At 47.7% G+C, this 25,147-nt stretch overlaps 1 protein-coding gene across 1 annotated transcript in view; it reads left to right on the top strand.

Annotated features, from left to right (window-relative positions):
• The window catches only part of MYOM3 (myomesin 3), a 57,116-nt gene extending 32,342 nt beyond the window's left edge, over nt 1–24,774 (top strand). The window contains exons 19-36 of the mRNA XM_003415241.4: nt 695–873; nt 4,390–4,504; nt 5,948–6,104; nt 6,814–6,923; nt 8,442–8,486; nt 9,189–9,325; nt 13,018–13,162; nt 13,352–13,411; nt 13,787–13,854; nt 14,977–15,087; nt 16,802–16,889; nt 17,432–17,470; nt 17,694–17,802; nt 19,016–19,179; nt 19,406–19,442; nt 19,622–19,644; nt 21,754–21,809; nt 23,118–24,774. Of these exons, the coding sequence (XP_003415289.1) occupies nt 695–873; nt 4,390–4,504; nt 5,948–6,104; nt 6,814–6,923; nt 8,442–8,486; nt 9,189–9,325; nt 13,018–13,162; nt 13,352–13,411; nt 13,787–13,854; nt 14,977–15,087; nt 16,802–16,889; nt 17,432–17,470; nt 17,694–17,802; nt 19,016–19,179; nt 19,406–19,442; nt 19,622–19,644; nt 21,754–21,809; nt 23,118–23,381 (1,907 nt within the window). The 3' untranslated portion in view covers nt 23,382–24,774. The remainder of the gene's footprint in view (nt 1–694; nt 874–4,389; nt 4,505–5,947; nt 6,105–6,813; nt 6,924–8,441; nt 8,487–9,188; nt 9,326–13,017; nt 13,163–13,351; nt 13,412–13,786; nt 13,855–14,976; nt 15,088–16,801; nt 16,890–17,431; nt 17,471–17,693; nt 17,803–19,015; nt 19,180–19,405; nt 19,443–19,621; nt 19,645–21,753; nt 21,810–23,117) is intronic.
• Nucleotides 24,775–25,147: the final 373 nt, after the last annotated feature.

The following is a 25,147-nucleotide window of genomic DNA, read 5'->3' as shown; positions in this document are numbered from 1 at the left end:
TCGAGTCAATTCTGACTCATAGCAACCCTACAGGACAGAATAGAACTGCCCCATAGGCAGGTTTCCAAGGCTGTAAATCTTTATGGAAGCAGACTGCCCCATCTTTCTCCCTCGGAGAGTCTGGTGGGTTCCAGCCACTGACATTTCAGTTAGCAGCCGAGCACTTAACCACTGCACCACCAGGCATCTTTGTGTATCAAACGCTTTCCCTAAATTATCTCATTAATGTTCACAACAACACTATAAGAACTATTATTACAGCCATTTTACAGATGAGGAGGCAGGAACACAGAGCTTAACTAATTTGCTGAGTCCCCATTACTAGAAAGGGTGGAGCTGGGACATGAACCCCTGCGTTCTGACTCCAGAGGTCACACCCTTACCCTCTACACTAAATACTAAAATGACAAAGACATTAGGAGAATTAACACTGTCTTGGATGGGGACGGGGAGAGTCAGAGAAGCTTCCAAAAAAAGGTTATCTGAGCACATTTTGAAGAGTTAACCCTATATCAGGCCCAGAGCCAAGCTTTGTCATGAAGCCAAGGCCAGCCAGGTCCCCACTATGCCCACAGCAGGTGCGTCCAGACCTGGCTGTGACTGACAGAATGATAATCTTGCTGACTGACCATTCAGCTCACTGCCCAATTGACTGGCCACGTGCCTGACTCCCTCTCTGTTCCGTCTCTCACAGGGCCCCCCTATGATGTGCGGGTGTCCGAGGTGCAGGCCACCTCCCTGATGCTGCAGTGGGAGTCCCCGCTGTACACAGGAGCTGGACCAGTCACAGGCTTCTGTATCAGTTACCAGGAGGAAGGCTCTGAGCAATGGAAGCCAGTCACCCCACACCCCATCTCTGACAACCACCTGAGGGTGAGTCCCTGCCCTTTTGTCCTCCGATTGGCCCTGCATCCTTCCCTGCCACTGGGCAGAGCAAAACCTCAGAACATCAGAGCCAGAATGGCCCTCAGATGTTGCTGCCTTCACTAATGGCAGAGGCCCAGAGAGGGTGAATGATGTATCCACAGTCACACAGCAAGTTGGTAGCAGATAGGGCCCAAACCTCCTGGCTCTGGCTGCCTGGTGCTCTTACCCTGCCCCAGGTGGGTCAGACTCATCCCTCAAAATTCACTAATCAGCCTGTACCAGGTAGTATAAAGAATAAGGTAGTTTAAGGAGCTAGTAAGGAGTAGCAATAGTTCAAAGAATAAAGTAGACCTTTTATATGTACGCATTGACATGAAAATACAGCCATTATATATGGCTAAGAGAAAAAACAGGATATAGAGTGGGATGTTTATATGTTAGGTAACATATAATATGTATATATATGTGTGTGTGTGTGGAGATACACACACACACACGTATTCACAGTCAAACACGCATAACATCCAATCCATTCGGGCAACGTGTACATATACATCTGTGGTCCTGTGTAACCCTCCAGAGGGTACCCACAGCCTGACTCAGCAGCAGGCCTGCCCCACTGCCCTCCACCGACGGGGACAGGCACCCCTGCCACTGGGAGGTGTGGGTGCTTAACCCTGCTCCTGAGCGCCCAAGGTTGGCAGACACTGCAGGGCCTGGCCGGGGTGGGGTCACTGGGTTTCCGAGGGGGCTTCCTGCTGCTCTGACCCACGCCTGGAGCCTCCCTGCAGTGACCTTCACAGCACTGCGGTGCGCCTGCCAGGCAGACTGGCAGAGTGGGAGTTGCCAGGCTGCACACTGCAATCAGCCCCTGCGCCTGTGCACCCAGGAGCCCTGCACCCTGAGGTGTTCACACAACGTCCAAATCACATAATGTCCTATTTCACAGAATGGATCCTGGACATTAGCTACGCATGACTGAATATATATATATATATTTTTTTTTTCTTTTTTCTAGTTGCCGTCTAATCGATTTTGACTCATGGTGACTCCATGTGTGTCTGAGTAGAACTGTGCTCCATAGGATTTTCAATGGCTGGGTTTTTTTTGGAAATGTTTCTCCAGGCCTTTCTTCTGAGGTACCTCTGGGTACTCAAACCTCCAACCTCTCCGTTAGCAGCCAAGCTTGTTAATTATTTGTACCTCCCAGGGGCCCCATGCATTTTTTTTTTCTTTTTGCTAATTTAGATGAGAAACAAACTCTAAACTTTGGAAGGATAAGAAATCTAACAGAATCATTGGTTTTATTCATTCGTGGTGGTGGTGGTTTTAACCCCAACACACGTAGGAAAAAAGGGAAGTGAAAACTGTCTTCATCTGGCATCACAAAGACAACTCACCGGTATTTATCCATTTCAGAAAACAGTAGTGTCCGTCGAAACATTACCAGCAGACACAAATTACTAACTTAGACAATCAAGAATTTCCAACTTTCAGGTCAACAGAGGCCACATTCACACGGTAGCATTCATCTCTGAAGCCGAACAAAGGGTCTCACAAGCCTCCTTTGTTCAAGTAACGTCTGTAAGGACAGGTCTGTGAGGCAGATTAGGTTTGATTTTCTGCAGCCCTAGGGAAAGGAGGAAAATGTTCTCCAGCTCATTTTCCTGAGGTGTCTTTCACCAGCAGGCAGAGGGGTGTGCAGTTTTCATGACTACATATCAGCATTCCGTGAGTTAGCACCAGGAGAAAAGAAGACAGGCTGGAGAAACCCAAAACTTCCAGTGCAGAAAGAAGACATAACAGTACTAACAGAGTGCAGGACATAAAACGTTTCTAAATGTTTTATGTGTATTAAAAAGCCCAAAAAGATTTTTACCAATTGTTAATTCTGGTCCTCTCTGGGGATGGAACTGCAGGGGAAGTAAATCCTTCAAGTTACATTCCTCTGTACTGCTTTGAAAGAATAGGGAGGAACAGAGTTGGCCAGTGAAATGCGCTGAAATTCTGCAGTTTCCGGTTCCACAGGGCTAGTCTCCCCCACAGTAGAGCTGGCCAGCGCTGGACAGATGACCTGAGAGCCAGGCCCAAGGGATGGTCCCTCCGCCTCCCCACAAAGGCTCAGGATTGGCCCAGGCGAGGGCGGTACAGTCCTCAGGGACTTGGCATGAGTCTCTGTGTTGGATGGTTGGCTGACATTCACTCACTCACTAATTCCCTAAACACTTCTTGACACCTACTTAGTGCCAGGTCTGGAGCCAGGTCCTAGACATAAAAAGCTAAGTCAGTCATGGTTGTTGGCCTAAGAAATGCATGGTCTGATAACGGGCAAAGATGGGTAACAGGCAATTACAATACTGTGTGAAAAATGCTACCATTGAAGGGAGACCAAAGGGTTCTGGGACCTCAAAGGAGAAAGGTCAGAGAAGCTTCTGGAAACCCTCACATTTCCTGAGCGGAGTAGTAAAGGGTGAGTTCGAGTTAGCTAGACCAAGAAGGAGGAGAGAGCATTTGAGACAGAGGGCTCAACAAGGGCAAAGGGAGGGAGGTGTGAAATGACGCAATGAACTCAGGGACCTTGAGGGAGTCAGAAGTGAAGAAGGCATGGAAAGAAGAATGAGAACAGAGGCTAAGGCCAGACTGGGAAGACTTTAGGTACTAAACCTCAGAATCTGAACTTGACCTAAAAGGGCAGTGAAAGATTTCAGCAGCATCAGATTGGCATCTTGGAAAGATTGGCACAGGAGAAAATAGACCGGGAAAGAAGGGTCTAGAGACGGAGATGTCATTGAGGAAACTGTTGGGATAATCCACATGAGAAAAGATAAAGCCTTAACCAAGGGCATGGCGGGACGTGGGGGACAGATGCCACATTCAAGAAGCGTTAAGGAAATAAAATGGGCAGAACTTGGTGCAAAAAAGAGAAAGATGCAAAGATGGCTCCCAGGCTTCTCTCTTCAGTGATGGGATGGATTTTGGTATCATCTGGAGAGGTGGGGGGAGGGGCATAGAAAGAGAGAGGTTTTCTCGTTGGCAGGTAATGAGTTAAAACTTGACATTGAGTTTCTGCTTTTGGTGATGGAAAATTTGGCAACAGTTGTTGAAGATGGTTGCACAACATGATTAACGTAACTCGTGTCATTAAATTTTACACGTGAAAAATACTGAATAGGCTAATGTATAATATACCTTTTTACAACAATTTAAAAAGACAGGAAGGAAGGGAGGGAGGGAGAGAGAGGAAAAAAGAGAGAAAGTAGCAGGGGGCAGAGAGGCAAGGAGTAAGAAAGGAAGAATTTTAGAGCAGGTGAAGTTCCAGGTGCCACACCTGGGAGATAATCCAGGTGGAGAGGCCATTAGAAAACTGAACTCAGGGTCTAGAACCCAGGAAAGCAATGTGCCCCGTGCCCGTCCCTACCCCACAAGGCAGTCTGAGATGCCCTGCACCCCACGGCCAGGGGTGCAGGAAGGGTGAATCTTTACTGATGCGCCGTGCTCACTCTTGGCCACCTCCACCCCCAGATTTCTGACTTGGAGTCAGGAAAGAGTTACGTGTTCCGGGTACAGGCTGTGAATTCAGCTGGCCTGGGGCAGCCATCAATGCCCACCGACCCCGTGCTCCTGGAGGACAAGCCAGGTAGGGGTGGGCGAAGGGTACCAGGGAGGACAGGGTAGACTTCAGAGGGAGCTGGGAGATGGGTGAGGATCTGCAGAAGGTCAGGGCTCCAAGCTCACTGAGGGTCCCTCCTCCCACTGACCCTCCACCTTCTTCAGCAATGCCTCTTCCCTCTTGTCTGCTTTCTCTCCCCATCACCCACCAGTTATCTTTTCTATAGGATTTGATGGTCTCTCCCATTTTTTCATGTTCTCATGGCCACACAACTCTTTCTGTATATTTAAAATAATCTCCAACTCCATTTCCAATACCACACATGGCTTTGCCGGCCTTGCAGTCACAGCTCCTGGGATCTTCCCCTACTCTGCATGCCATGCAGCTCTCAGTTCTTACACTCTCTCTAGCTTTCCCAACAAGCCCTGGAGGCAGTGGTGTCACCAGGGAGGTGAGGGGAGGAGGATACAGACTGTACAGGGTGACACCGTCAGAGGGGTGACACCAAAATGTCAGTTTATAAAATTTTGGTGCAGTGTTTCAGCAGAAATTTATTGTTTTTTATAAAAAATATCCCAGAAGTTAGTTATAACAACAAAAAATCTTTTCATAAGCCCAGCTTACATATATCAATATACCTACAAGGCTAAAGCTCTATGCTAATTTACTTTTTGAGCCTTCAAAAGTGCTCTCTTCAGAGCTGTCATTGCTACCCAATTACAATGACACTTCAAATCACGTGGTTTTGTCTGCCCCTGCTACAAGCACGTGCTGTTGTTTTCATTGCTGCCAGTGTTTTTATAGTCATTGATTTTGTCAAATTTTCTGGTGTTTTAGCTACGATATTGTGGTAATTAGCAGGGGGAGGTGGCACCATGAGTTACGGCACTGGGTGACACCAACCCTAGCGACGCCACTGCCTGGAGGGAGGGATCATGGTCCCCATTTTATACTCCACTCAGAGAGGTTAAATGAACAGGCCACAGAGGTAATGTATGACCAAATCACTCAGCTCTCTTAACTATAAAACATGTTCTCATTCCATTGTTTGAATCATCCATTCTTTCGGTAAGCATTTAGTGATGTCACCTTGCAGCAGCATATAGCAATGACTGAGAAAGCGAGGTCCCTGCCCTAGTGCGTGTGGGTAGGGGAGGAACCAAGTCAATGACTGCATCAAAAAGACAATTTAGGGTAATAACAGGTGCTGTAAAGGAAATACAAGGGGATGACTTGGTCGGGTGGGGGTTACCTTAGCTGGGGTGGTCAGCAAGGCCTTCTCTGAGATGACATTTGAACTGAGAAAGAGCTGGATCATAGAAGGCCTTGGAGGCCACAGCAAGGGGTGAGGGTTTTATTTTTTTTAATTCAAGTGCAGTTAGAAGCCACTGGAGGGTTTAAGCAGGGGAGGGGCATGGCCTGGTTTTTTGTTTATAAATGTCTGGTCCTTCCACTGGATCCTGGCCTTAGACGCCCGGCAGATCTCAGTTGGCGTGGATGAAGAAGGCCGTATCTACCTGGCATTCGAAGCCCCTGAGGCCCCAGACTCTTCAGAGTTTCAATGGTCCAAGGACTACAAGGGCCCCCCAGACCCTCAGAGGGCCAAGATCGAGGACGAAGTTGACAAGTAAGTGAGGGGAGAGGAGAAGGCACAACTACTTGACAGGCCCCGTTACGGACAGATGAGCTGGCAGAAGCTCTGGGGAGAGTCAACAGAGCAGGACTCATAGACAATGGGTTCAGAAGAGACCACGTGGTCTCTTACAAGCATGCAGACTGTAGTCTTAAAGAGACTTGAGTGGAGAATGCACTTAAGGGACTGAAAGGGTAGTATCCATTTGGAGATTATTTTTCTGTAAGGCATCACGTATGCCTTGGTGTATCTGAGGAAACGCTCAGGGCCAGGACTTGATTTCTAACCTGGGGAGACAGCAGCTTATTTCTGAAAGGTTCTCTGGGCTCAGTTTTCTCATCTGTAAAATGGGAAGCTGGAGACAAATGACCACAAAGCCTCCTGTGAAAATGCCCCCATACCTCACTCCTCTCCCAGTAGCTTGTAAATCCTTGGATCTGTCAGTCTTGAGCCTCGGAAGCGAGAGACAGGGCAGTGCAGCTAGTAGGCAGACCCCGTGCCCGAGATCCCAGATATCAGGGGCCATAGAAGGTTCCAGACCAGAGCTTCCCAGGGCACAAGGGTCCAAGGAGGCCACAAGGTTGGCCAGAGTCTAGGGTGGGATGCAGGGACACCAAAGCCAACAGGGACCCTCTAGCTCCAGGCCTCCAGTGCACAAGGCCAAGGACCCCTCTCAGAGCCTCCACCCTCCCCTCTCTGCCAGGTCCAAGGTCATCCTGATAGAGCCTGGCCTCGAGGATCTGGGCACATACTCAGTAGTAGTCACTGATGCTGATGAAGACATCTCAGCGAGCCACACACTGACCGAGGAAGGTAATGCCCTTGCTCCACTACCAACTCCCCCGAGAGACAGACCTGGATCAAGGTCCCAAACACAAATGCCTACAGAAGCTGAGCAAGAAGCAACAAAAATGAACAAAGCAGCAATTTTCAGAGAGACATAGGCCCTCATCTACTCATCATTCGTCCATTCGTTTACTCAATTAATATCTGTTGAACACCTGCCATATGCCAGGTACCATCCTAGGCACTAGGGATTACATCAGTGGCACTCAACAGATGAAAATTCCTGCCTGGTAGAGTCCACATTCTTCTTGTCTCTCTCTCATCTTTCCACTTCTGATAAAGGCAAGGATACCAGAATTACTTGCTTTTCCTGGTGCCTAAGAAAAACCACCATGAAAGTTTGATGATAAATTGCAAATAGCAGTTGGTCTCAGGAATGAGTATTACAATAAAGAAGGGTAGAGACCATGGCAAACCAGAGAGTGGATGCCATGTCTAAGAGATCATCCATGTTTGGTGAATTAAACCAGATCAAATCAGTGCTGGTGACCGATAAGACTCTCTGCTATCTCCACGGCAGGTGAGGGACAGTCCTCACCTACTGCCTTTCCTGATGATTGCACATGAGGCCCTTTGACCTTGTTTGACCTTGGGCAAGTCATTTCACCTCTCTGGGCCTCAGTTTCCTCATCTGTAAAGGGGAATTACAATCCCTGGCTACCCCAACTGAAACAGTAGTGTTATGCAGATACAATTAATTAGGTGATTCATATGCACACTAAAAAAAAAAAAAGCCACCCACAAATTAGATATTTTTTGTCTTGTTTTTGTTTTGACCAAATGTGTTGCCATGAGCCTGGTATTATGTTAAGGACTCCAGGGTTTATAAAGGAAAATGAGGCGTGGGCTGGGACCCTGCCAATTCGTCCATGTAACACATATTCATGGAGCACCAGACACTGGGGTAGGTTCAGAGCTCAGCTTAGCTGTAGAGACAAAGAACACAAAGAAACAGCGAGGGAGACAGCACTCTGCAAGACAGCCTTAGCGAGTTCTAGGCTGAGGTGCTCAGTGTGTAATCCAGGTCTCCAACACCAGAACACCATCCTGCTGTGGGTTAGTAATGAGGCCTGAAATCAGTGGGGCCTGGAGGGGTCTGGGAGGTGCCACCTATAAAAGGGGGACAATAATGTATACCCCACAGCATTGTGTGAGGACTAGATGAGATAATGCAGAGTGTGGCCCATAGTAAAGTGCTTCTGAGGATGTGGGACGTGATCTAGGTCTTGGAGGAGAGGGAGAATAAGCAATCTCAGGGTGCCTGGCAGCAGCCTCAGCATCTCCCTCAGTGTCCCAAGGCCTTGATGTCCTGCGGCCATCATCAACCCCTGTGTAGCCAAGTGACCCCCAGTGGGGGAGGAGGGATTTTAGGACATCAGGGGAGGGTCTTTCACTCAGCATGGAGCCCAAGGGTGGCTCCGGAGAACCTCACTAGCCACGGTATTTCATTCTCTCTGGTTTCTTCCTTGCTCCTCCCTGTCTCAGAGCTGAACAAGCTGAAGAAGTTGAGTCATGAGATCAGAAACCCAGGTAAGCAGCCCAAGCCACCAGCCTTGAGCAGCTCCCTAAGGCCCACTGGGATGTCCCGAGCAGAGCCGGCCAGAAAATAATCGAGAGGCAAAGGTTGAGGGAGAGGAGGGCTGGAAGGTCAGAGATGGGGAAATCAGCATTCCATGAAAGGAAAAAGTGCAGACAGAAGGGAGCCAAGGGGGCGCCAGGGAGGGCAATGTGGATGGTTTCTTTCTAATGGGAGTTATTACTGGCTCTTTTGGATTTTTGATCATCTAAACCTCTGCTCCCCTCCATTTAGAGGAATAGTGTGCAGTCCCTGGGGAAGGGAGTTGCAATCTTGGCCACACGTTGGAATCAGCTGGGGATCTTAAAATAAAATAATATAAAAAACCGATACCCAGACTGAACCCCCGCCTGATTAAATCAGACTCTCTGGAGGTGGTACCCAGGCACTGTTATGTTTGCAAGTTTTCGGGGATTCCAGTGCACAGTCAGGTTGAGGACCCCTGCCCCAGAGACCATAGAGGAGGAAATGCTTGGCTCAGATTAAGTCTCAAGTGAACGTCCTCCTATCCTACCCGCACCCGGGCCGTGTCTCCTTCTGGTTCTCCAAAAAATCTTGCACGTTATATGCCACCTGTGCGCTCAATTGCGGCTGGTCGGTAGTCAGGAGGATAGAAAGGGTCACCCACTCACCCCTTCTCATCCTGTGCCTCCCAGTAATCAAGTTGATCTCCGGCTGGAACGTCGAGGTGCTCGAGCAGGGAGAAGTGCGGCTTTGGCTGGAAGTAGAAAAGTTATCTCCCGCCGCTGAGCTGCATCTAATCTTCAACGAGAAGGAAATCTTCAGCTCACCGGTAACTGCGCATTCAGAATTGGTCCTAAGCGAGGTTTTAGGGCCCACGAGGTGGCCTCACTGGGCACTGGTTCTCCACCAGCCAGTACCGCCCCCTAGCGGGCACTGCAGAAATGGCTAAGGTCACAGTGATGGTGGTGGGGCACCTGGCTTTTAGTACATGGGGCAGGCGTGTCAGAGACGTTAGATGCCCACGAATGCGAAGGACACTCCAACAAATAATTACCCATGCCTCATGCCTCCCTCTAACTTTTGAATGTCCAGCCAGGCATTTTTTTCTAACTGTGGTGAAGATATACATGCCAAGACATTCACCAGCACAATTTCCACCTTTACAAATTAAGGACATTGATTACATTTTTCATGTAGTAACACCATTATCAATATCCTTTTCCAAAATATTCCACCACCATTAACATAAACTCAATGCCCCCAAACAAAAACTTCCCTTTTCCCCCTCCCTCCCACCCCTATTAACTATTAATAATCTTTGGTTTCTACACATTTGCTTATTTCATATAAGTTAGATCCTACAGTATTTGTCCTTTTGCAACCGATTTATTTCACTCAGCAGGATATTTTCAAAATTCATTCATGTTGTAGCATGTATCAGAACTTCATTTCTCTTTAAGCCTGCATAGTATTCCATTGTATGCATGTTTATCCATTCATCTGTTGATGGACATTTTGGTTGATCCCACTTTTTGGCTGTTGTGAAAAGTGTTGCAATGGTTGAAACAGTGGTTTACAGGTTTCTGTTTGCATTCCTGCCTTTCCTATACCTAGGATTCAGATTGCTGGATCATATGGTAATTCTATGTTCAACTTTTTTGAGGAACTGCCAAACTGGCTTCCACAATGGCTGTACCATTTTACATTGCTACTGGCAATGAATAAGGGTTCCAGTTTTTCCACAACCTCACTAACACTTACTGTTCAGCCAGACATGTTTAAGATGAAAACCCTATATTCCTGTTTATAATTATCCAAGCCTAGACTTTAACTCTGTTTTAGGTATAAATACAAATTATTTTTGCACAGTTTTAATAAACACTGAATATAGAGTTTTTATTCTATCAACTACTTTACCTTTAATTTATCTTTTTGTTCTTTTCGTACAGAGTAGCTTCTGATCTTTTGCTTTTATTAACTTCTCTTAAATCCAAACCAATTCATTATAACTTGGTATAGGCATCTGACTGGCTCTAGTGAGGTTGTATCTGAGCCAAAACCAAACCCGTTGCCATCAAGTCGATTCTAGCTCACAGAAACCCTATAGGACAAAGTAGAACTGCCCCATAAAGTTTCCAAGGAATGGCTGGTGGATTCAAACTGCTGACCTTTTGGTAAGCAGTCACGCTCTTAACCACTGTGCCACTAGGGCTGCTATTGAAATACAGTACATATTATTTTATTTTAAATAACATATTTCTTCTTTATATTACAGTTAGATATTACGTTGATTTTTTTTAATTATGTATGTAGTTAGATATGAATTGCACCATAGGAACTGCCAATATTAAACTATTTTTACTTATAAACATGGCGTTTCAGGAGATTCAGTCTTGTACTGTCTGTGAATTCCATTTCCAGATAGTAAAGTGGCTATTGGGAAGTGTGTGCTGTAGAGAGTAAGTCCTGGGCTGCAGGGGGGGAAGAGCTCTGGTCTAGAAGCCAGAAGATTAATGACCATCCCCTGGAGGCTATGTGAACTTGGGCAGGGTTCTTCACCTCTCTGTGCCTCAGTTTCTGCATCCGTATAATGGGGTTGGTTGTCCCAGGATCAATGGGAGCAAATGAGAAAATAAATTTGAAATTTCTGTGCAGACAGTGAACATGATCTTGGCACATGGTAGAGGATGTGTGACAAAGTATGGACTCTAGTACACAGGGCTGGGACAACTGGTTTTCCCTATAGAAAAACTACCAGAAGGTACAACCAAAACGTTTCTTGGATGCAAGGATGGTGAGACTGCCTCTCAAATACTTTAGACATGTTGTCAGGAGGGATCAGTCCCTGGAAAAGGACATCATGCTTGGTAAAGTAGGGGGTCAGCAAAAAAGAGGAAGACCCTCAATGAGATGGATTGACACCGTGGCTGCAACAATGGGCTCAAGCATGGCAACAATTGTGAGGATGGTACAGGACCAGGCAGTGTTTCGTTCTGTTGTGCACAGGGTCACTATGAGTCAAAACTGACTGGACAGCACCTAACAACAACAACATAAAAATAAAACTAGATCACTCCTTCAAATCGTACATCCAACTAAAACGAGAGGGAGTAAATGTGGAAAATAAAACTTTTTAAACTGCTAGGAGAAAACACAGAAACAGAGTTTTAGGACCTGAGGATAGAGGAGGACTTCTTAAGCAAGACACAGAAAGCAGGTAGAGTTGACTACATTAAAAATTTAAAAGTTAGTTTGTACAAAACACAGTAGTATTTTTGAAAGTCTTTGAGGATTCCAGTGAACACCCAGTTTGAGGACCACTGCCCCAGAGACTTAAAGTTTAAAATAAGAAACCGACAGGGAAAAGATATTTGCAAAAGACAAAGGATAAGAATACAGACACTGTATATTTTTAAAACTCCTACAAATTGATAAGAAAAGAAAGAAAAATAAATAAAGAACCAGCTCACAGAACAGGAAGGCCATATGACTTCCCTAAGTGATTGGGGAATGCATGTTGAGAGCCTGTCAATATCCAGTGTGGCCAGAGAGTATTCACACTCAGTGGGGTGTTCAAATTGGTACAACCATTTTGGAAAACAATTTGGTGATAACTAGTAAAGCCAAAATTTGCATACCCTGTTCAGCAATTCCATGTCTAAACACCTGTTCCAGGATGTGCCTGCAGCTTTGTTTGTAACAACAAAAAGACAAAAGAAAAGAAGAGAAACAATGCAAATACCTGTCTTAGGGGAATGGATAAATGATGGTGTATAGTTGTAAGATGGAATATCATCCTGCAGTTAAAAGTGAATGAGTTGCATCTATACATTTGAACATAGAAAGAACACAAAAACATAATGTTGAATGAAAAAAGCAAGTTAGAGAATAATATAGTATGACTCTAATTACACAAATTTTAAAAGATGTAGGAAGCAATGCATATATTGTTTATGGACACATGTATTTGTAGTAAAAATATAAAAACATGAATTGGGTATACGCCAAGAGTAGGTCACCCCAGGGGATGGAGACAGGAAACAAGAAAGGGAGAGAGAGGGAGTTGAAGACTTCCACTTTATCTAAAATGCTTTATTTCTCAAAAAGAAATCTGAAGCAAATATGACAAAAAGTAAATGGGTGTTAATTCTGGGTAGCAAGGGCACAAGCTTTTTATATTATCCTTTATATTTTTAAGGTTTTTTTTTCTATTAAATTTTAAAAGAAGAAAAAAAATTGGCACAGTAGGGATTGTTATTATAAATTATTTACTATAATTGATAACAAGCTCTCCTTCCTTTGGCTGTCAGGCCCAGGGAGTGTTCCCAGGGACCCGGGTGTTGGGGGAGCCTGGGTCTATACAAGCAGCAGAGGGTTACCCAGGGCCCCTCCCCCAGTCTCTGAAAGTGGATAACTCTGCACAGTCCCTAATTCAACTACCCCCTGATTTGTGCCCTACAACATAAGTTCCCCAGAAATGGGCAAAGCACAAAAGAGACTCTGGGTATTTGTTCTCCCCAGAATCGCAAAATCACTTTTGACCGAGAGAAGGGCCTGGTGGAAGTGATTATCCAGAACTTTTCCGAGGATGACAAAGGGTCCTACACTGCTCAGCTCCAAGATGGAAAAGCCAAAAACCAGATCACTCTGGCACTGGTGGATGACGGTCAGCCGTGCCCCACCCGTCCGCCCCATGCCCCACCCGCCCGCCCTGCACCTGGCCTCCCCCGAGGGCTCTCCGCTCCATGCTCTGGGGGCTGCTGAGCGTGTCCCTGTTCTCCTGTCCATCGCGACGTCCCCGCCCTGAACTTGCGCTCCACTTGGCTCGTGCCAATTCTTCCCTACGTATTCACAGATTTTGACAAACTTCTGAGGAAGGCAGAAGCTAAGAGAAGAGACTGGAAGAGAAAACAGGGTAAGAGCTGCGGGGTGCAGTTCGGAAGCCTGGCGCACCCAGCCAGTGGTCAGTGGAGGGAAACTGGTTAATGGGTGCCTCAGCCCTGCTGGAAGGTCCCCTGCAATTTGCCCAGTCTGTCCAAGTGCCGAACTGAACAGCACTTGCCCAACACTGAGAGTGAATGCCTCCTTAAATTTTGCGCCCCTGGTACCTCTTTGCCTTACCCTGGTCCCTGCCCTCCCTGTGGGGGTAGTTATCTGAGGTGCCCCTGAGCACTGGCCACTCTCCGCCCCTCCCCGCAGGCTTCCTTTCTTCCCTTGTCCCGCCACCAGGTGGCGCCCCGCCTGAGCCTGGCGCTCTGACAAAGTGGGCGTATCTGTTTTGCACTCACAGGTCCCTATTTTGAGGAGCCTTTGCAGTGGAAGGTCACCGAGGACTGCCAAGTGCTGCTGACATGCAAGGCAAATCCCAGCTCCTGCCCCAAGGCCCAGTGGGACGAGACCTATGGCTCGTCCCCAAGTCCTGTGCCTATCCCTGCCCCACACCCCAAATTCCATACCCTGTAATCCCGTACCTGGGAAGCAGCCCCCGGGGCGACAGCATTTGACCCAAAAAAGGAACCCACCCTTGGCGGGGCCCAGGGAGCAGAATTCGTGTGAGCTGGGTCAGCCTTGAGCTCAATCTCCCAGCTGCTCTGAATAGGACTTCTGTGGGGTCAGGGGGGGATCTGTGAGTGGGTGGGTCTATTATTATTAACCGTGCCAGATACTGTGCTCAGTCCCTCTACAATATTCTTATTTTATCTTCTTCGCAATCATCTGTGAGACAGGCATTCCTATCATGACTTTACAGATGAGAAACTAAATAGCAAAATAGCTCAAGGCCACATAGTAAGAGGAAGAGCCCAAGTTTTAGCCAAAGGTCACTCTAAGTCAGAATCCACTGGATGGGTTATGGATCTGCTCCAAAGCCCCAGGTTAAAAGCTGACTCTGCAGCCTGCAGCCTCTTTAGATAACTGGGAGGGGAGGGAGGAGGAAGGTGGTCCCCTAGAAACAGTGGGGCCACATTCATTCAGCAAACTCAAAACACCTACCATGCTCCAGACACTGTCAGACCTGGCCAGACAAGGATGGAGCAGTGTCTCCTTAGACCTCTAGAAGTTCACATTCCAAGGCAAACTCATTGGAAAACAGTGAGCCTTGTGCTGTGATAGAGACATGTGCAGGCATTTAATCCAACCCAACTGCAAGGGGGCACCCTGAGGGTGCTTCAAGGAAGACTTCACGGAGGAGGTGACATCTAACTTGAGTCTTTAAAAAGAGCAGGCATTTGTGAGGAAAAATAGGGTAGAGTAGGGCTCAAGAGGCACAGGGAACACCATTAGCGAAAGTCTAGAGTCCAGAGGTCAGCACAGGAGACATATGGTGTGAGGAAAGGGTCAGCCAAGACAACCTGAGTTAAGTGGAGCGCGGGGAGTGGCGAGGGGGTGTCATGTTTATAAAAAAGTTCTGATGAGCTGAGTTTTTACTTATAAAGAGGGAAAGTCTGATGGAGTCTCCTCATTCCCCGCTGTCCTCCTCAGGTGACCAACACCAAGAATGACACCTGCTTCCAGTGGTTCTTCCAGAAGAGAGAGAGGCCAGATGGTCAGTATGACCCACAGACTGGAGCAGGGCTTCTCTTCATTGAAGAGGTAAGTGCAGTGCCAGGGCTCACACTTTCTCCCAGCCGTGAGCTGGGCAGTGCCAAGAGCACTGGGCTGGGAGTCAGAAGCAGAGCCAGAACTAGGGTGAGGCAAGCGAGACGCTCACCCCAGATGCAAAATTTAAGGAGGCACCAAAAAACTCGTAATCAAGACAAGTAATATTTTAGTGCAGTATTTGAAAAATTGAAAATTCATGCCAAAAAAAAAGCCACAAGGAACAAAATTGTAAGTATAGACAGAATTAGTATTACTGATGTTTCCTTTTGTCTCAGGCTCTTTTTTTTTTTCCAGTACAGCTGTGCAGAGAGCATAGTTCTGGCCCCAACACTGACTCTCTGTGTGGCAGTGGGCTGGTCACTGTCCCTTGCTGACCTCAGTTTTCATCTGTAACACGAGCAGGTCAGGAGGGTGTTCTCTCTGAGATTCCTCCCTTCCCGGCAGTCTAACACAGGACAGGAAGGACACTACAGTGCCCCGCACGCCTGGGCAGGACAAAGTAGGGCCTGGAGCCCAATTCTCCCCTCAAGCCCTCCGCCATGGCCTTTGGAAGAGTGTGGCCTGGTTAAGAGGGAACTGCAAGGCTTGTTCTTAAAAAATTCAGGATTCTTCTGCCCTGCTGCTGATTTCTGAGTACCAGGGAAGACTGGAGGAAATCCAGGTTTGCTGATTAGAAAGGAAATACTGATTTCATGGCCTTCTCCCGGATCCTGGCCAGGATGATGCCAAGTCAGTGTTTTCCTCACGAGGACGCTTGGCATCAAATAGGTGCTAAACACATATTGCTGGATGGATGAGTCTTGTGGATGCAGAACTTTCTGGTTTCAGAAGAGTTACTTCTATTGATCCTCACTGCATGTTGGTAAGGCAAGCATTATGCCACCATCATACAGCTCAGTAAACAAAGGCTCAGAGGGCTTAAGTGCAAAGACACAAAGCTATAGATCTGAGTCAGAAATCACTCCAACCATCCACCCTTGGGTTTGGCTAGGACTTTGGAGTCCTCACTGGGCAGGGGAGACTAGGAGAGGACTGTTGGGGCTCAGCCCCTTGACCCCCAGGTTAAATGCTGCCTCTGCCTTGGATCCTGGTCGCAGTAGGAAGGGTTCTTTGAGGGTACCGGGAGGCAAATATTACTCCTGGTCCCAGAAGGAGATGCCATGTAAGGAGGTCAAAAGTGACCTCCAGACTTTGTTTTGAAAGCACAACTGAAGTCTTTGCTTTGCTGAGTGTCAGTTCAGGTTTCATTTGGGGATGACAAGCAATGTGCCCGAGAGGACTCCTTTGTCCTAGATGAAAAAAAGCACACATCCTTCTGGGAAAGTGCAGAGAAGGCCCTCCCATTTGGGCCCAGGGTGCAGGACAGCTCAGGCGGAATGTGTGCCCTGCTCAGAGGAGCTGGCAAGGAGGGCCCGCCGTGCTGGGCTTGGAGCAGCGGGCTCAAGTCCAAATCAGGGGGGTCTGTTTCTGACCTCAACTCTCCCAACCCCAGCCCCAGGCCCAGACAAGCCCTGAGCTTGAATCTAAGAGCCCTGGAGCAGGAAGCAGCTTCAGAGATCATCTAGCCCAGCCCCCTGTCATCACAGTGAAGAAAATGAGGCCCAGAGGGTCACACCTGAGGGTTAAGCTCAAGCCTGGGGATTTTCTGTCTGTTGCTCCTTGTGGAACCCATGCTGACTCTGCCATCTCTCATCCTTCTTTCCAGTTGTCGAAAGAGGACAAAGGAATTTACAGAGCGATGGTTTCTGACAATCGAGGGGAAGATGACACCATACTGGACCTCACGGGTGAAGGTAGGAGGCTGGTGACGTTAGAGATGGGCCAGAAGGGCCATGGGTAGTACACACGGAACAAGAGACTGTGATATGTCCTGTGGGGTGACATGTGTAGGGTCTTCGTGCCACTTGAGGAAACTGAGACACAGAATGGGTTAATGACTTGTCCAAGTTTGCACAGCTATCCAGTGGCAGGGAGCTGGTTTGTGTGACTCTGAGGCCCATGTTCACTGCATATACCACAGCAAGCCCGGGTATGGGGACCCAAAGCCTGAGTTCAATCCTCTGCCCTGCATTGTGCCCTGGCTCCTCATCAGGCTGGTCAGCTCAGTCTTCAAGAAAATGTTCAGATTGACCTATCTGTCCTCCACCCGTGGTGCCCCTGTGCCACACCAGTCAGTGAGTGCCCCAGACCCTCTCCCACTGCCAAGCCATCAGAGTCAGCCTGCAGGGATCCCTGTGCCCAAGAGTGACACGTGAGCTCCACCAGCCTTCACAAAGGACAGCTCACTCCTGGCGAGCAACCCTATACCAGCTGACCATTCTCTGTCTCCTTCCAGCCCTGGATGCCATCTTCACTGAGCTGGGCAGGATTGGTGGTAAGCAAGCCTGCCTCTTTGCCCAGCCCTCCCTGATGCCAAACAGCCTCCGAGGGGACGGCCAATCAGCCTCAGCTACCAGGGGATGGATTTGGTCTCTTGCCTCCTTAAAGCACTGCATTCCCCTCACCTCAACCCCCAGGGCCGGGGTGAGCAGGTTGGCCCTAAAACATACTGCCAAAAGGGTCTGGGAGAAGACTTACCTTCTCCTCCACCCTCCCAGCCCTCTCTGCAACCCCGCTGAAAATCCAGGGTACCGAGGAGGGCATCCGGATCTTCAGCAAGGTCAAGTACTACAACGTGGAGTACATGAAAACCACCTGGTTCCACAAGTAGGTCTGCCTTGCCTTGGAGGCCTAGCCAGCTAGAGGGAGCTCAGCACCTGCCCAGAGTGGCTTTTCCTTCCTCCCACCCACGCCCCCCAAGAGAGCACAGTCCTAAAGGTTTGGCAGAGACGAGAGTTTCCCACTGGCCCTGCTGTCCACAGAAGCAGTCAGAGATAGGGAACAGCAGTCAGAGGAGTAGAAGGGCCTGGCCTGAGTTCCCACAGGGAAGGTAGGAACCTGGTAGTAGGACCATTTTTCCAGAATATCCATGGCCACAGCAGGATCATTATCTCAGAGCAGCATCTGAGGACTGGGGGAGGGAGGGATGAGGAAAAAGGAAGAACCAGATGATCAGGTAGGCCATGGTGCCCTTGTGGGTCTCTGCAGCTTTAGCTAATAACTCAGGTAGCCAGACACCCATGCTCAGGGGAAAGGTGCAGGCAGAAGGGACCTGTGGGGCTGAGAACTAACTGAAGGCCAGGGCTTGAAGCCAGGATAGAAAAAGTATTCACAGAGATTCAGGAACAGAAATTCAACCAGCAGCTAAGTGATCTCAGATAGTTTGGAAGCTGAAGCTTTCCCAGGGCTTCTTATCATGTGCACATCTCAGCCTCATGGAGCAGATATTACTGCACCCATTCTATGAAGAAGTCTAGACTCACTTGGTTAAATTTGACAAATGATTTAGAGCCAAGACCAGATTAGGAACCAAGCCTTCCTAGCCAGAGTCTCTGAGTCCTGTGACTTAGCCCAGAGGAGACACTTCTGCAGCATAACATGGAACAAGGGCCAGGTGTCTTGAGGAATGAAATTTAATTAAGGAAGGGAAAGAGTTTATCCTTGTATGGTTTCTAAGGGCTGGGGGAGAGTGACTGTGGGAAGAAACCCCAGGAGAACTTAAGATGAGGAAATGAAGAGGTGAGGAGTGCCTCGCATGGGTGGGGAAGATGGTAGTCACCGACCCTGGAGCACCATTTCCTCAGAGGCCCAGCATGCAGGATATCTCATGGTGGCAAACTCAGCACCACATATGTGATGCACCACAAAGTTTGATGAATGAATTGTTGAGTGGGGAATGAATGAACATTCATCGAGTGTCTCGTGGGTAGTCACCACCCTTAGCTCAGGTATCTGGAAACAAAACCCCAGGAGAGGAGTTTGGGGCAGAGGGTGTCTGTACCCTTGCAGACAGACAGCCTATCCTTGCCTTCCCATTCAGAGAGAAACGCCTGGAGAGCGGTGACCGGCTGAGGGCTGGCACCACCCTTGATGAGATCTGGCTGCACATCCTGGACCCCAAAGACTCAGACAAAGGCAAATACACTCTGGAAATAGCTTCTGGGAAGGAAGCCCGGCAGCTCTCGGTTGATCTCTCAGGGCAAGGTGAGTGGACCACCTGCCTGTCCACAGGGAGACTGGGGAAGCATGGCTACAAAATCCCATGGTCATTTTGGGGGACCCCCATCTCCCACCCATTTCTGACACTGCCCTAAAAGAATATGGAAAGGGAAGGAAAGAGTAGAGGAACAGTCCCACACTAAACCCTGTACCCAGGGGCCACAGGGGCAGAGCCACTGATCCACCCCCTCCCTCTTTTTCATTCTTTCAGCTTTTGAGGACGCCCTGGCTGAACACCAGCGGCTGAAGTAAGTCCCCCTCTGGTTCTCAATGTGAATCACGGGCCCTCAGGGTGTGGGTGAACTGTGCACTGTACCCCTTCCTGGGAGCACCAGTCAGGCCCGTCTTTCCCTCTTCACCCGGCACCCGCTCCTGGACAGGCCCATCCTTTAACAAATGGAACTTTTTCCACATTTCTGTCTTTCAGAGCTGCGGCCATCATCGAGAAGAGTAAGTCCACCGATATTTTCATTTTCTCCTTTCTGGGTTTGAGATGGGGTTGGACAGCTGAAGTTCTAGGTGCACCCATGGGGTCTGTCTATGGCTCTGGGCTCTGATGGAGCTACTCCAGGAGACGTGGGTGGGGGCAGAGTGAAGGCAGAAGATGAAAAGGATGAGGACTGGCTGAGATCGTGGGCATGGAAGTGCCCAGGCAGGCCTGGTGCCAAGCAGGTATGCCAACAACATTGGTGGGACCCCAAAGGCAAGGGATGGAGAAGAAGAGGCATGGGGAAGGGGAGACTTTAAAGCCAAAGCTGACTGTCGGGCATTGGAGCCTTATCTAATCCAATATGCAGCCCCAAACCCAGAGGGATTTGCCATGGCCTCCAAAAGCCAGGAAACCCTGGTGGCGTAGTGGCTAAGTGCTACGGCTGCTAGCCAAGAGGTCGGCAGTTCGAATCTACCAGGCACTCCTCGGAAACTCTATGGGGAAGTTCTACTCTGTCCTATAGGGTCACTATGAGTCGGAGTCAACTCAACAGCAATGGGTTTGGGTTTTTTTTGTTTTCTGAAAGCCACCAAGCCCACACACTCAAGAGCTCTCTGTTCATCGGTCTCCCTCAGCCAGTTCTAAACACCCTGTGTTTTGAGGAGCCTGGCCTTCTGGTCTCTGCCCCAGCAGATTAGGAGTAAGAGCTTCAATGAGGGAAAGACTTCTGGTTGCAGAGCAAAGCAGCCCAACAGCCTGACAGCAAGGAAGGGACTGAAAAGACTGTAAAAAATAGACAAGGGAATAGAAAACACTGCTTGCTGCAGGCTATTACTTGCAGCCACTGCCCATCTGTCCGTGGAGGCTTGCATGTTGCTATGATGCTGAACAGGTTGTAGCAGAGCTTCTAGACAAAGACGGACTATGAAGAAAGGCCTGGCGATCTACTTCCAAAAATCAGTCAGTGAAAACCACAGTGGCCTGAGCATGGGCAACATTTCATTCTATTGTGCATGAGATCACCATGAATTGGGGGCCAACTAACAACAGATTGGCCCTGCTTAGCGTCCTAGTCCCTGAGTGCCCCTACTTGACAAGAAGTACAGGCCTTGGCATTCTTAATTGGAATCCAAAAGGGACATCTGAGTTGTCTAAATGGCCACACACTCAGTAGGCGTTGCAGGGGGCGTCCACCGTTGTAGAAAGAACACTTCCTGGAGACCAGCCTCAGCCTGCCCCGTGGCTCAGAGTAGCACCAGCTCAAAGAGGCTCTTGAGCCAGTCTAATCATTTACTGGGTAAAGCCACATCCCCTCTGGAATTTTGTGCCCCTGGATAGGATACCCCAGCCAGGACCTTAACAAAGGGAAGCTGAATTCACCACCAAGTGATTGCGGGGGCTTATAGAATCTGAGTCAAGGAATGTGGATCATCTCCTCCCAGCTGGGGCAGGCTAGTGTAAAATTTCTGTCCTACAACAGTAGCTATCTCTGGGGCCTTCCCCACCCAATTCAGAGTACTACTACCCTTACGTCCATTGGACAATCAGCTTTGAGTTCTTTGTACTTCCCTGATCCGTGGTCTAGGGTCCATGCTGACCACTCCCTTCTGTTCCCACAGCCTCAATTGCAGTATAAGGAATATATTGGCTTTCCACTTAGTAATTTACAACTACATTCTTTTCCTGCCCTTCCACAATGACCACCAGGGCCCTCCCTTGACCAGAGTCAGGTGTCCCAAAAGGTTCTAGCCCACTTTTCCTGACCCCCTCTAGGTACACACCTTTAGCTTATTCATCACACCCATCATGTGTGGATTTTGCTAGTTTAAGCCTCACAGCGATCTAATTGACCTTTCCCAGTTCTTGAGGGAGGGGCACCTCGATGTCACCTCCAGGTACCACCAATCATAATGATAACCTCACATCTGTGACAAAACCATAGTATATCACATAACTTCTATTTGGAAGGCGAAGAAACATCTTTTAAGTTTTAAAAATTTTCATCCAAAATGATTAAAATAGAAAAAAAGAAGCATTGCTTAATAATAAATCTCAACTATGTGGAAACCTGCTTCTGTAAAACAGTCAGCAGGAAAGGATTAATCCCTGGGGTCTTTTTTCTCTTCCAGATCGTGCCAAAGTCGTGAGGGGCCTGCCAGATGTGGCCACAATTATGGAAGACAAGGTACAGACCCTTCTGTCCTGAACTGTTCTTCCTCGTGTATTGATCACAGATCATGAAACAACATAGCATTATGGATTCAGGAGCCAAAAAGTGGCTGGTTGGCCAAAGGAGCTCGATCTGCCAAGCCTGGCCAAGTGACCACACCTCACTGGTTGCATGTAGTATCAGGGAAAGACACTGAGCCTGGGGCTAGACCCATGTGGGTGCTTGTCTCAGCTCTGCCCCATCTCTCTAGGTGGCCCTGGGCATCACTTCTGTCCCTGAACTTCAATTTCCACAGGATTTGGACTGGATTATCCCAGAAAGCCCTTCCAGGGCTGCAAGTCTCCAATCTAGTGTTCTAGAAAATGAAAACTAACGTTTTTATGGTGTTTACTTTGCACTAGGCACTTTCCCATACGTGTTACATATTTTTAGCTTATTTAATCATCAAGGCTCAAACCAAAAATATCCCCTGAAGTCTTCTTAAAACCAAACAATAGTTTAGCTTAACTAGTAAACGATGTCTGCCTTGAGCGTTGTGCTATTTTAAGAGCTACCTACACGGGATCAAATTGACAATAGCAACTCGAAAGATTAGACAGGAACCTTAGCAGACAGTGAGTGGAGGAGAAACAACTCAGAAAAGGAAGGTGAGAACAGTTACACAACTGGAAGAATATAATCAATGTCACTAAATGGTACATGTAGAAACTGTTGTATTGGTATATGTTTTGCTGTGTGTAATCTCAACAACACCAAAATTAATAGTTATTTTTAAAAAATCATCAAGGCGACCACAGAAAACAGTATTATTATTAGTTCCATTTCATAGCTGAGAAAACTGAAGTACAGAGAGGTTAACAGACTTACCTAAGGTCACGCAGCTTAAAGGGGTAGAATTGGGATTCACACTCAGAGGTGTGTGTTTTAACTACTACACTATGCATTAGACCTTGTCCAAGAATTTTCAAACTCAATTCATAGAATCTTTTTATTAAAACAATATAACCTTATTTGCATGGTAAAATTATAATGATATATGTACAACAAAAAACTAAATTCTAATGCAAATAATTGCTGGAGCAATAATGGTCTGAAATTCTAATTAGTAAGTATTTTAGTGGAAAGGTTGAGGATGGGGGCTGTGGGGTTAAAATAAAATGTCTTTCCATTTGTTATCACTTTATGGGTTACAGTAGAGTACATGCAATGGGTTTATCACAAGGAACAGCTTGTCCTGGGACCTTTCTTAGGGAAGTAAAGGTGAATGCCAGGGATTATTACCCAAGGTGAAATTGAATGTTTTCTTCCTTTCCTTTGAAACAGACTCTGTGCCTCACCTGCATCATTTCAGGTGACCCCATCCCTGAAATCTCTTGGCTGAAGAATGACCAGCCTGTCACCTTCCTTGACCGCTACCACATGGAGACGAGGGGGATGGAGGTCACCATCACCATCAACAAGGTCCAAAGTGAGGACAGCGGGCGCTATGGTGTCTTTGTCAAGAACAAGTATGGCTCTGAGACGGGCCAGGTCACCATCAGTGTGTTTAAGCACGGGGAGGAGCCCAAGGAGCTGAAGAAGATGTGAAGGGGCGTGTTCGGGCACAGCCTGAGGTCCAATCTGCATGGACCAGTAGGGTCAGCCAGTGGCATATATCCTGGCACAGGTCACAGGAATGGGGAAGAGAAGAGAGAGAGGATGAGGATGGAACCCAGAATGTGAGGGTGGAGGTAAGACGATGCAACAAAGTGGGGAAGCAAAGACTTTGCAGAGGTCCTGAGAAGCATCTGGGATAGCAAGACGAGCAGTGGACTTGGAGTAGTAGACCTAGGGTAAAGATTTCACCTCTAAACTTGCCATGACTCTTGGTTTTCTCATCTATCAAATGGGAATTCCTACTCCTAGAGATTGTTTATGAAAGCCCCTTATAAACCGTATGCCAGTGGTTCTCAACAGGAGGCAATTTTGCCAGACATTTGGTAATATCTAAATTTTTGTTTGCCACAACTGAGGGGTCTCTATGGGCATCCAGCAGTTGGAGGCCTAGGATGCTGCTAAACATCCTACAATGCTCAGGACAGCCCCCCACAACGAAGAATTATTTGATCCCAAATATCAATAGTTGACATTGAGAGAGCTCACCATGTACTGGTATATCACAATATCCTTCTTTTAGGATAGATTTTCAGTTCATTTAAGTTCAACAAACATTAATTTGAAGCCTAGCATGTGACAGGCTGAAGATGGCACTAGGAATGCAAATAAATGATACTCAGACCTGCCCTCAAGAAGGTCCCATCCGGTAGCAAAGACTGACCCAGGTACAAATGGCACCAGTCCAAGATAGAACATGATCAGGATTTTAAAGCAGGTCCAAATAAAGTGCTACCAGAGATCAGAGGAAGGAGATGTTCATCCCAACTGAGGGAGATAGTACTTCCAAACACCTTCACAGGAGGGGCAGAATTGGTGCTGGACCCAGAAAAGTGAGTCCGATCTGGCAGTGGAAATGAGAGGACACTTCAGTGCTCCTCGTATCTCAGTGCTCATGGTGTGAGTAAAGGCAAGGAGGTGGAATGAGGTTGCCTAGATGGCCTTGGATGCCAGGCAAGAGGTCTTGATAATCTTTAAGACTTCTTCTAGGGTGTGACTGATGCCGATTGGCCTTGCTTGGTGGATCTCAATGCAGAACTGGACATTTCAGTGCCCTCCAGTGTCCTTTTTTTGAATGTTTTTTGGCATTTATGAAAATAATAGATGTTGTAAAATTTTGGAAAACCCTGGAAAATATAAAGGAGAGAATAAAAATTGCCTTTACTACTAATGGCAGGAGGTAACACCTGCCTCTGTTTTCTGAAATGACTTCTTTGAACTAAAGGATAAAATGAAACACTCCTACATTCACCACCAAAGCCCCCACCAAGGCATGATGGGTATCGTGTCCCCCAGTGGCTCATGTTCTATGCTTCATGATTCAAGTAGACCCAGTATTCAATGCAGCCTTTAGTGAGCGGATGCCTGACTGGGCACAGAGTAGGAACAAGCTGGAGAACCTGAGAGTTCTTGGAGGCAGACTCGTCTGGGTTTAAAGCATCCCTCTGCCACACAGTTACTATGTGATCTTGGGCAATTCTTTTTCTGGCCTTGGTTTCCCATCTGTAAGCGAGGGACTGAAAGATAATTTTTGAGAGCCCTTCCAGCTGGTGCTAAGATTTTTATTACTTCCCCAAACTTGGTTCTCTTTTGCTTTTCTCTTCCTATGAAAGTGGGGGGCAGGGAGGGGGGCAGGGAGAAAGAGGCCTATCTTAGCCCATCCACCCACTCTCATACTTGTAATCTCAGAGACTTGGTTT

The sequence above is a fragment of the Loxodonta africana genome, chromosome 3, assembly GCF_030014295.1.
Source record: "Loxodonta africana isolate mLoxAfr1 chromosome 3, mLoxAfr1.hap2, whole genome shotgun sequence".
Classification (NCBI taxonomy): Eukaryota; Metazoa; Chordata; class Mammalia; order Proboscidea; family Elephantidae; genus Loxodonta; species Loxodonta africana.
The sequence above is the reverse complement of the archived record's forward strand: the minus strand, read 5'-3'. Positions and strand labels throughout refer to the sequence as shown.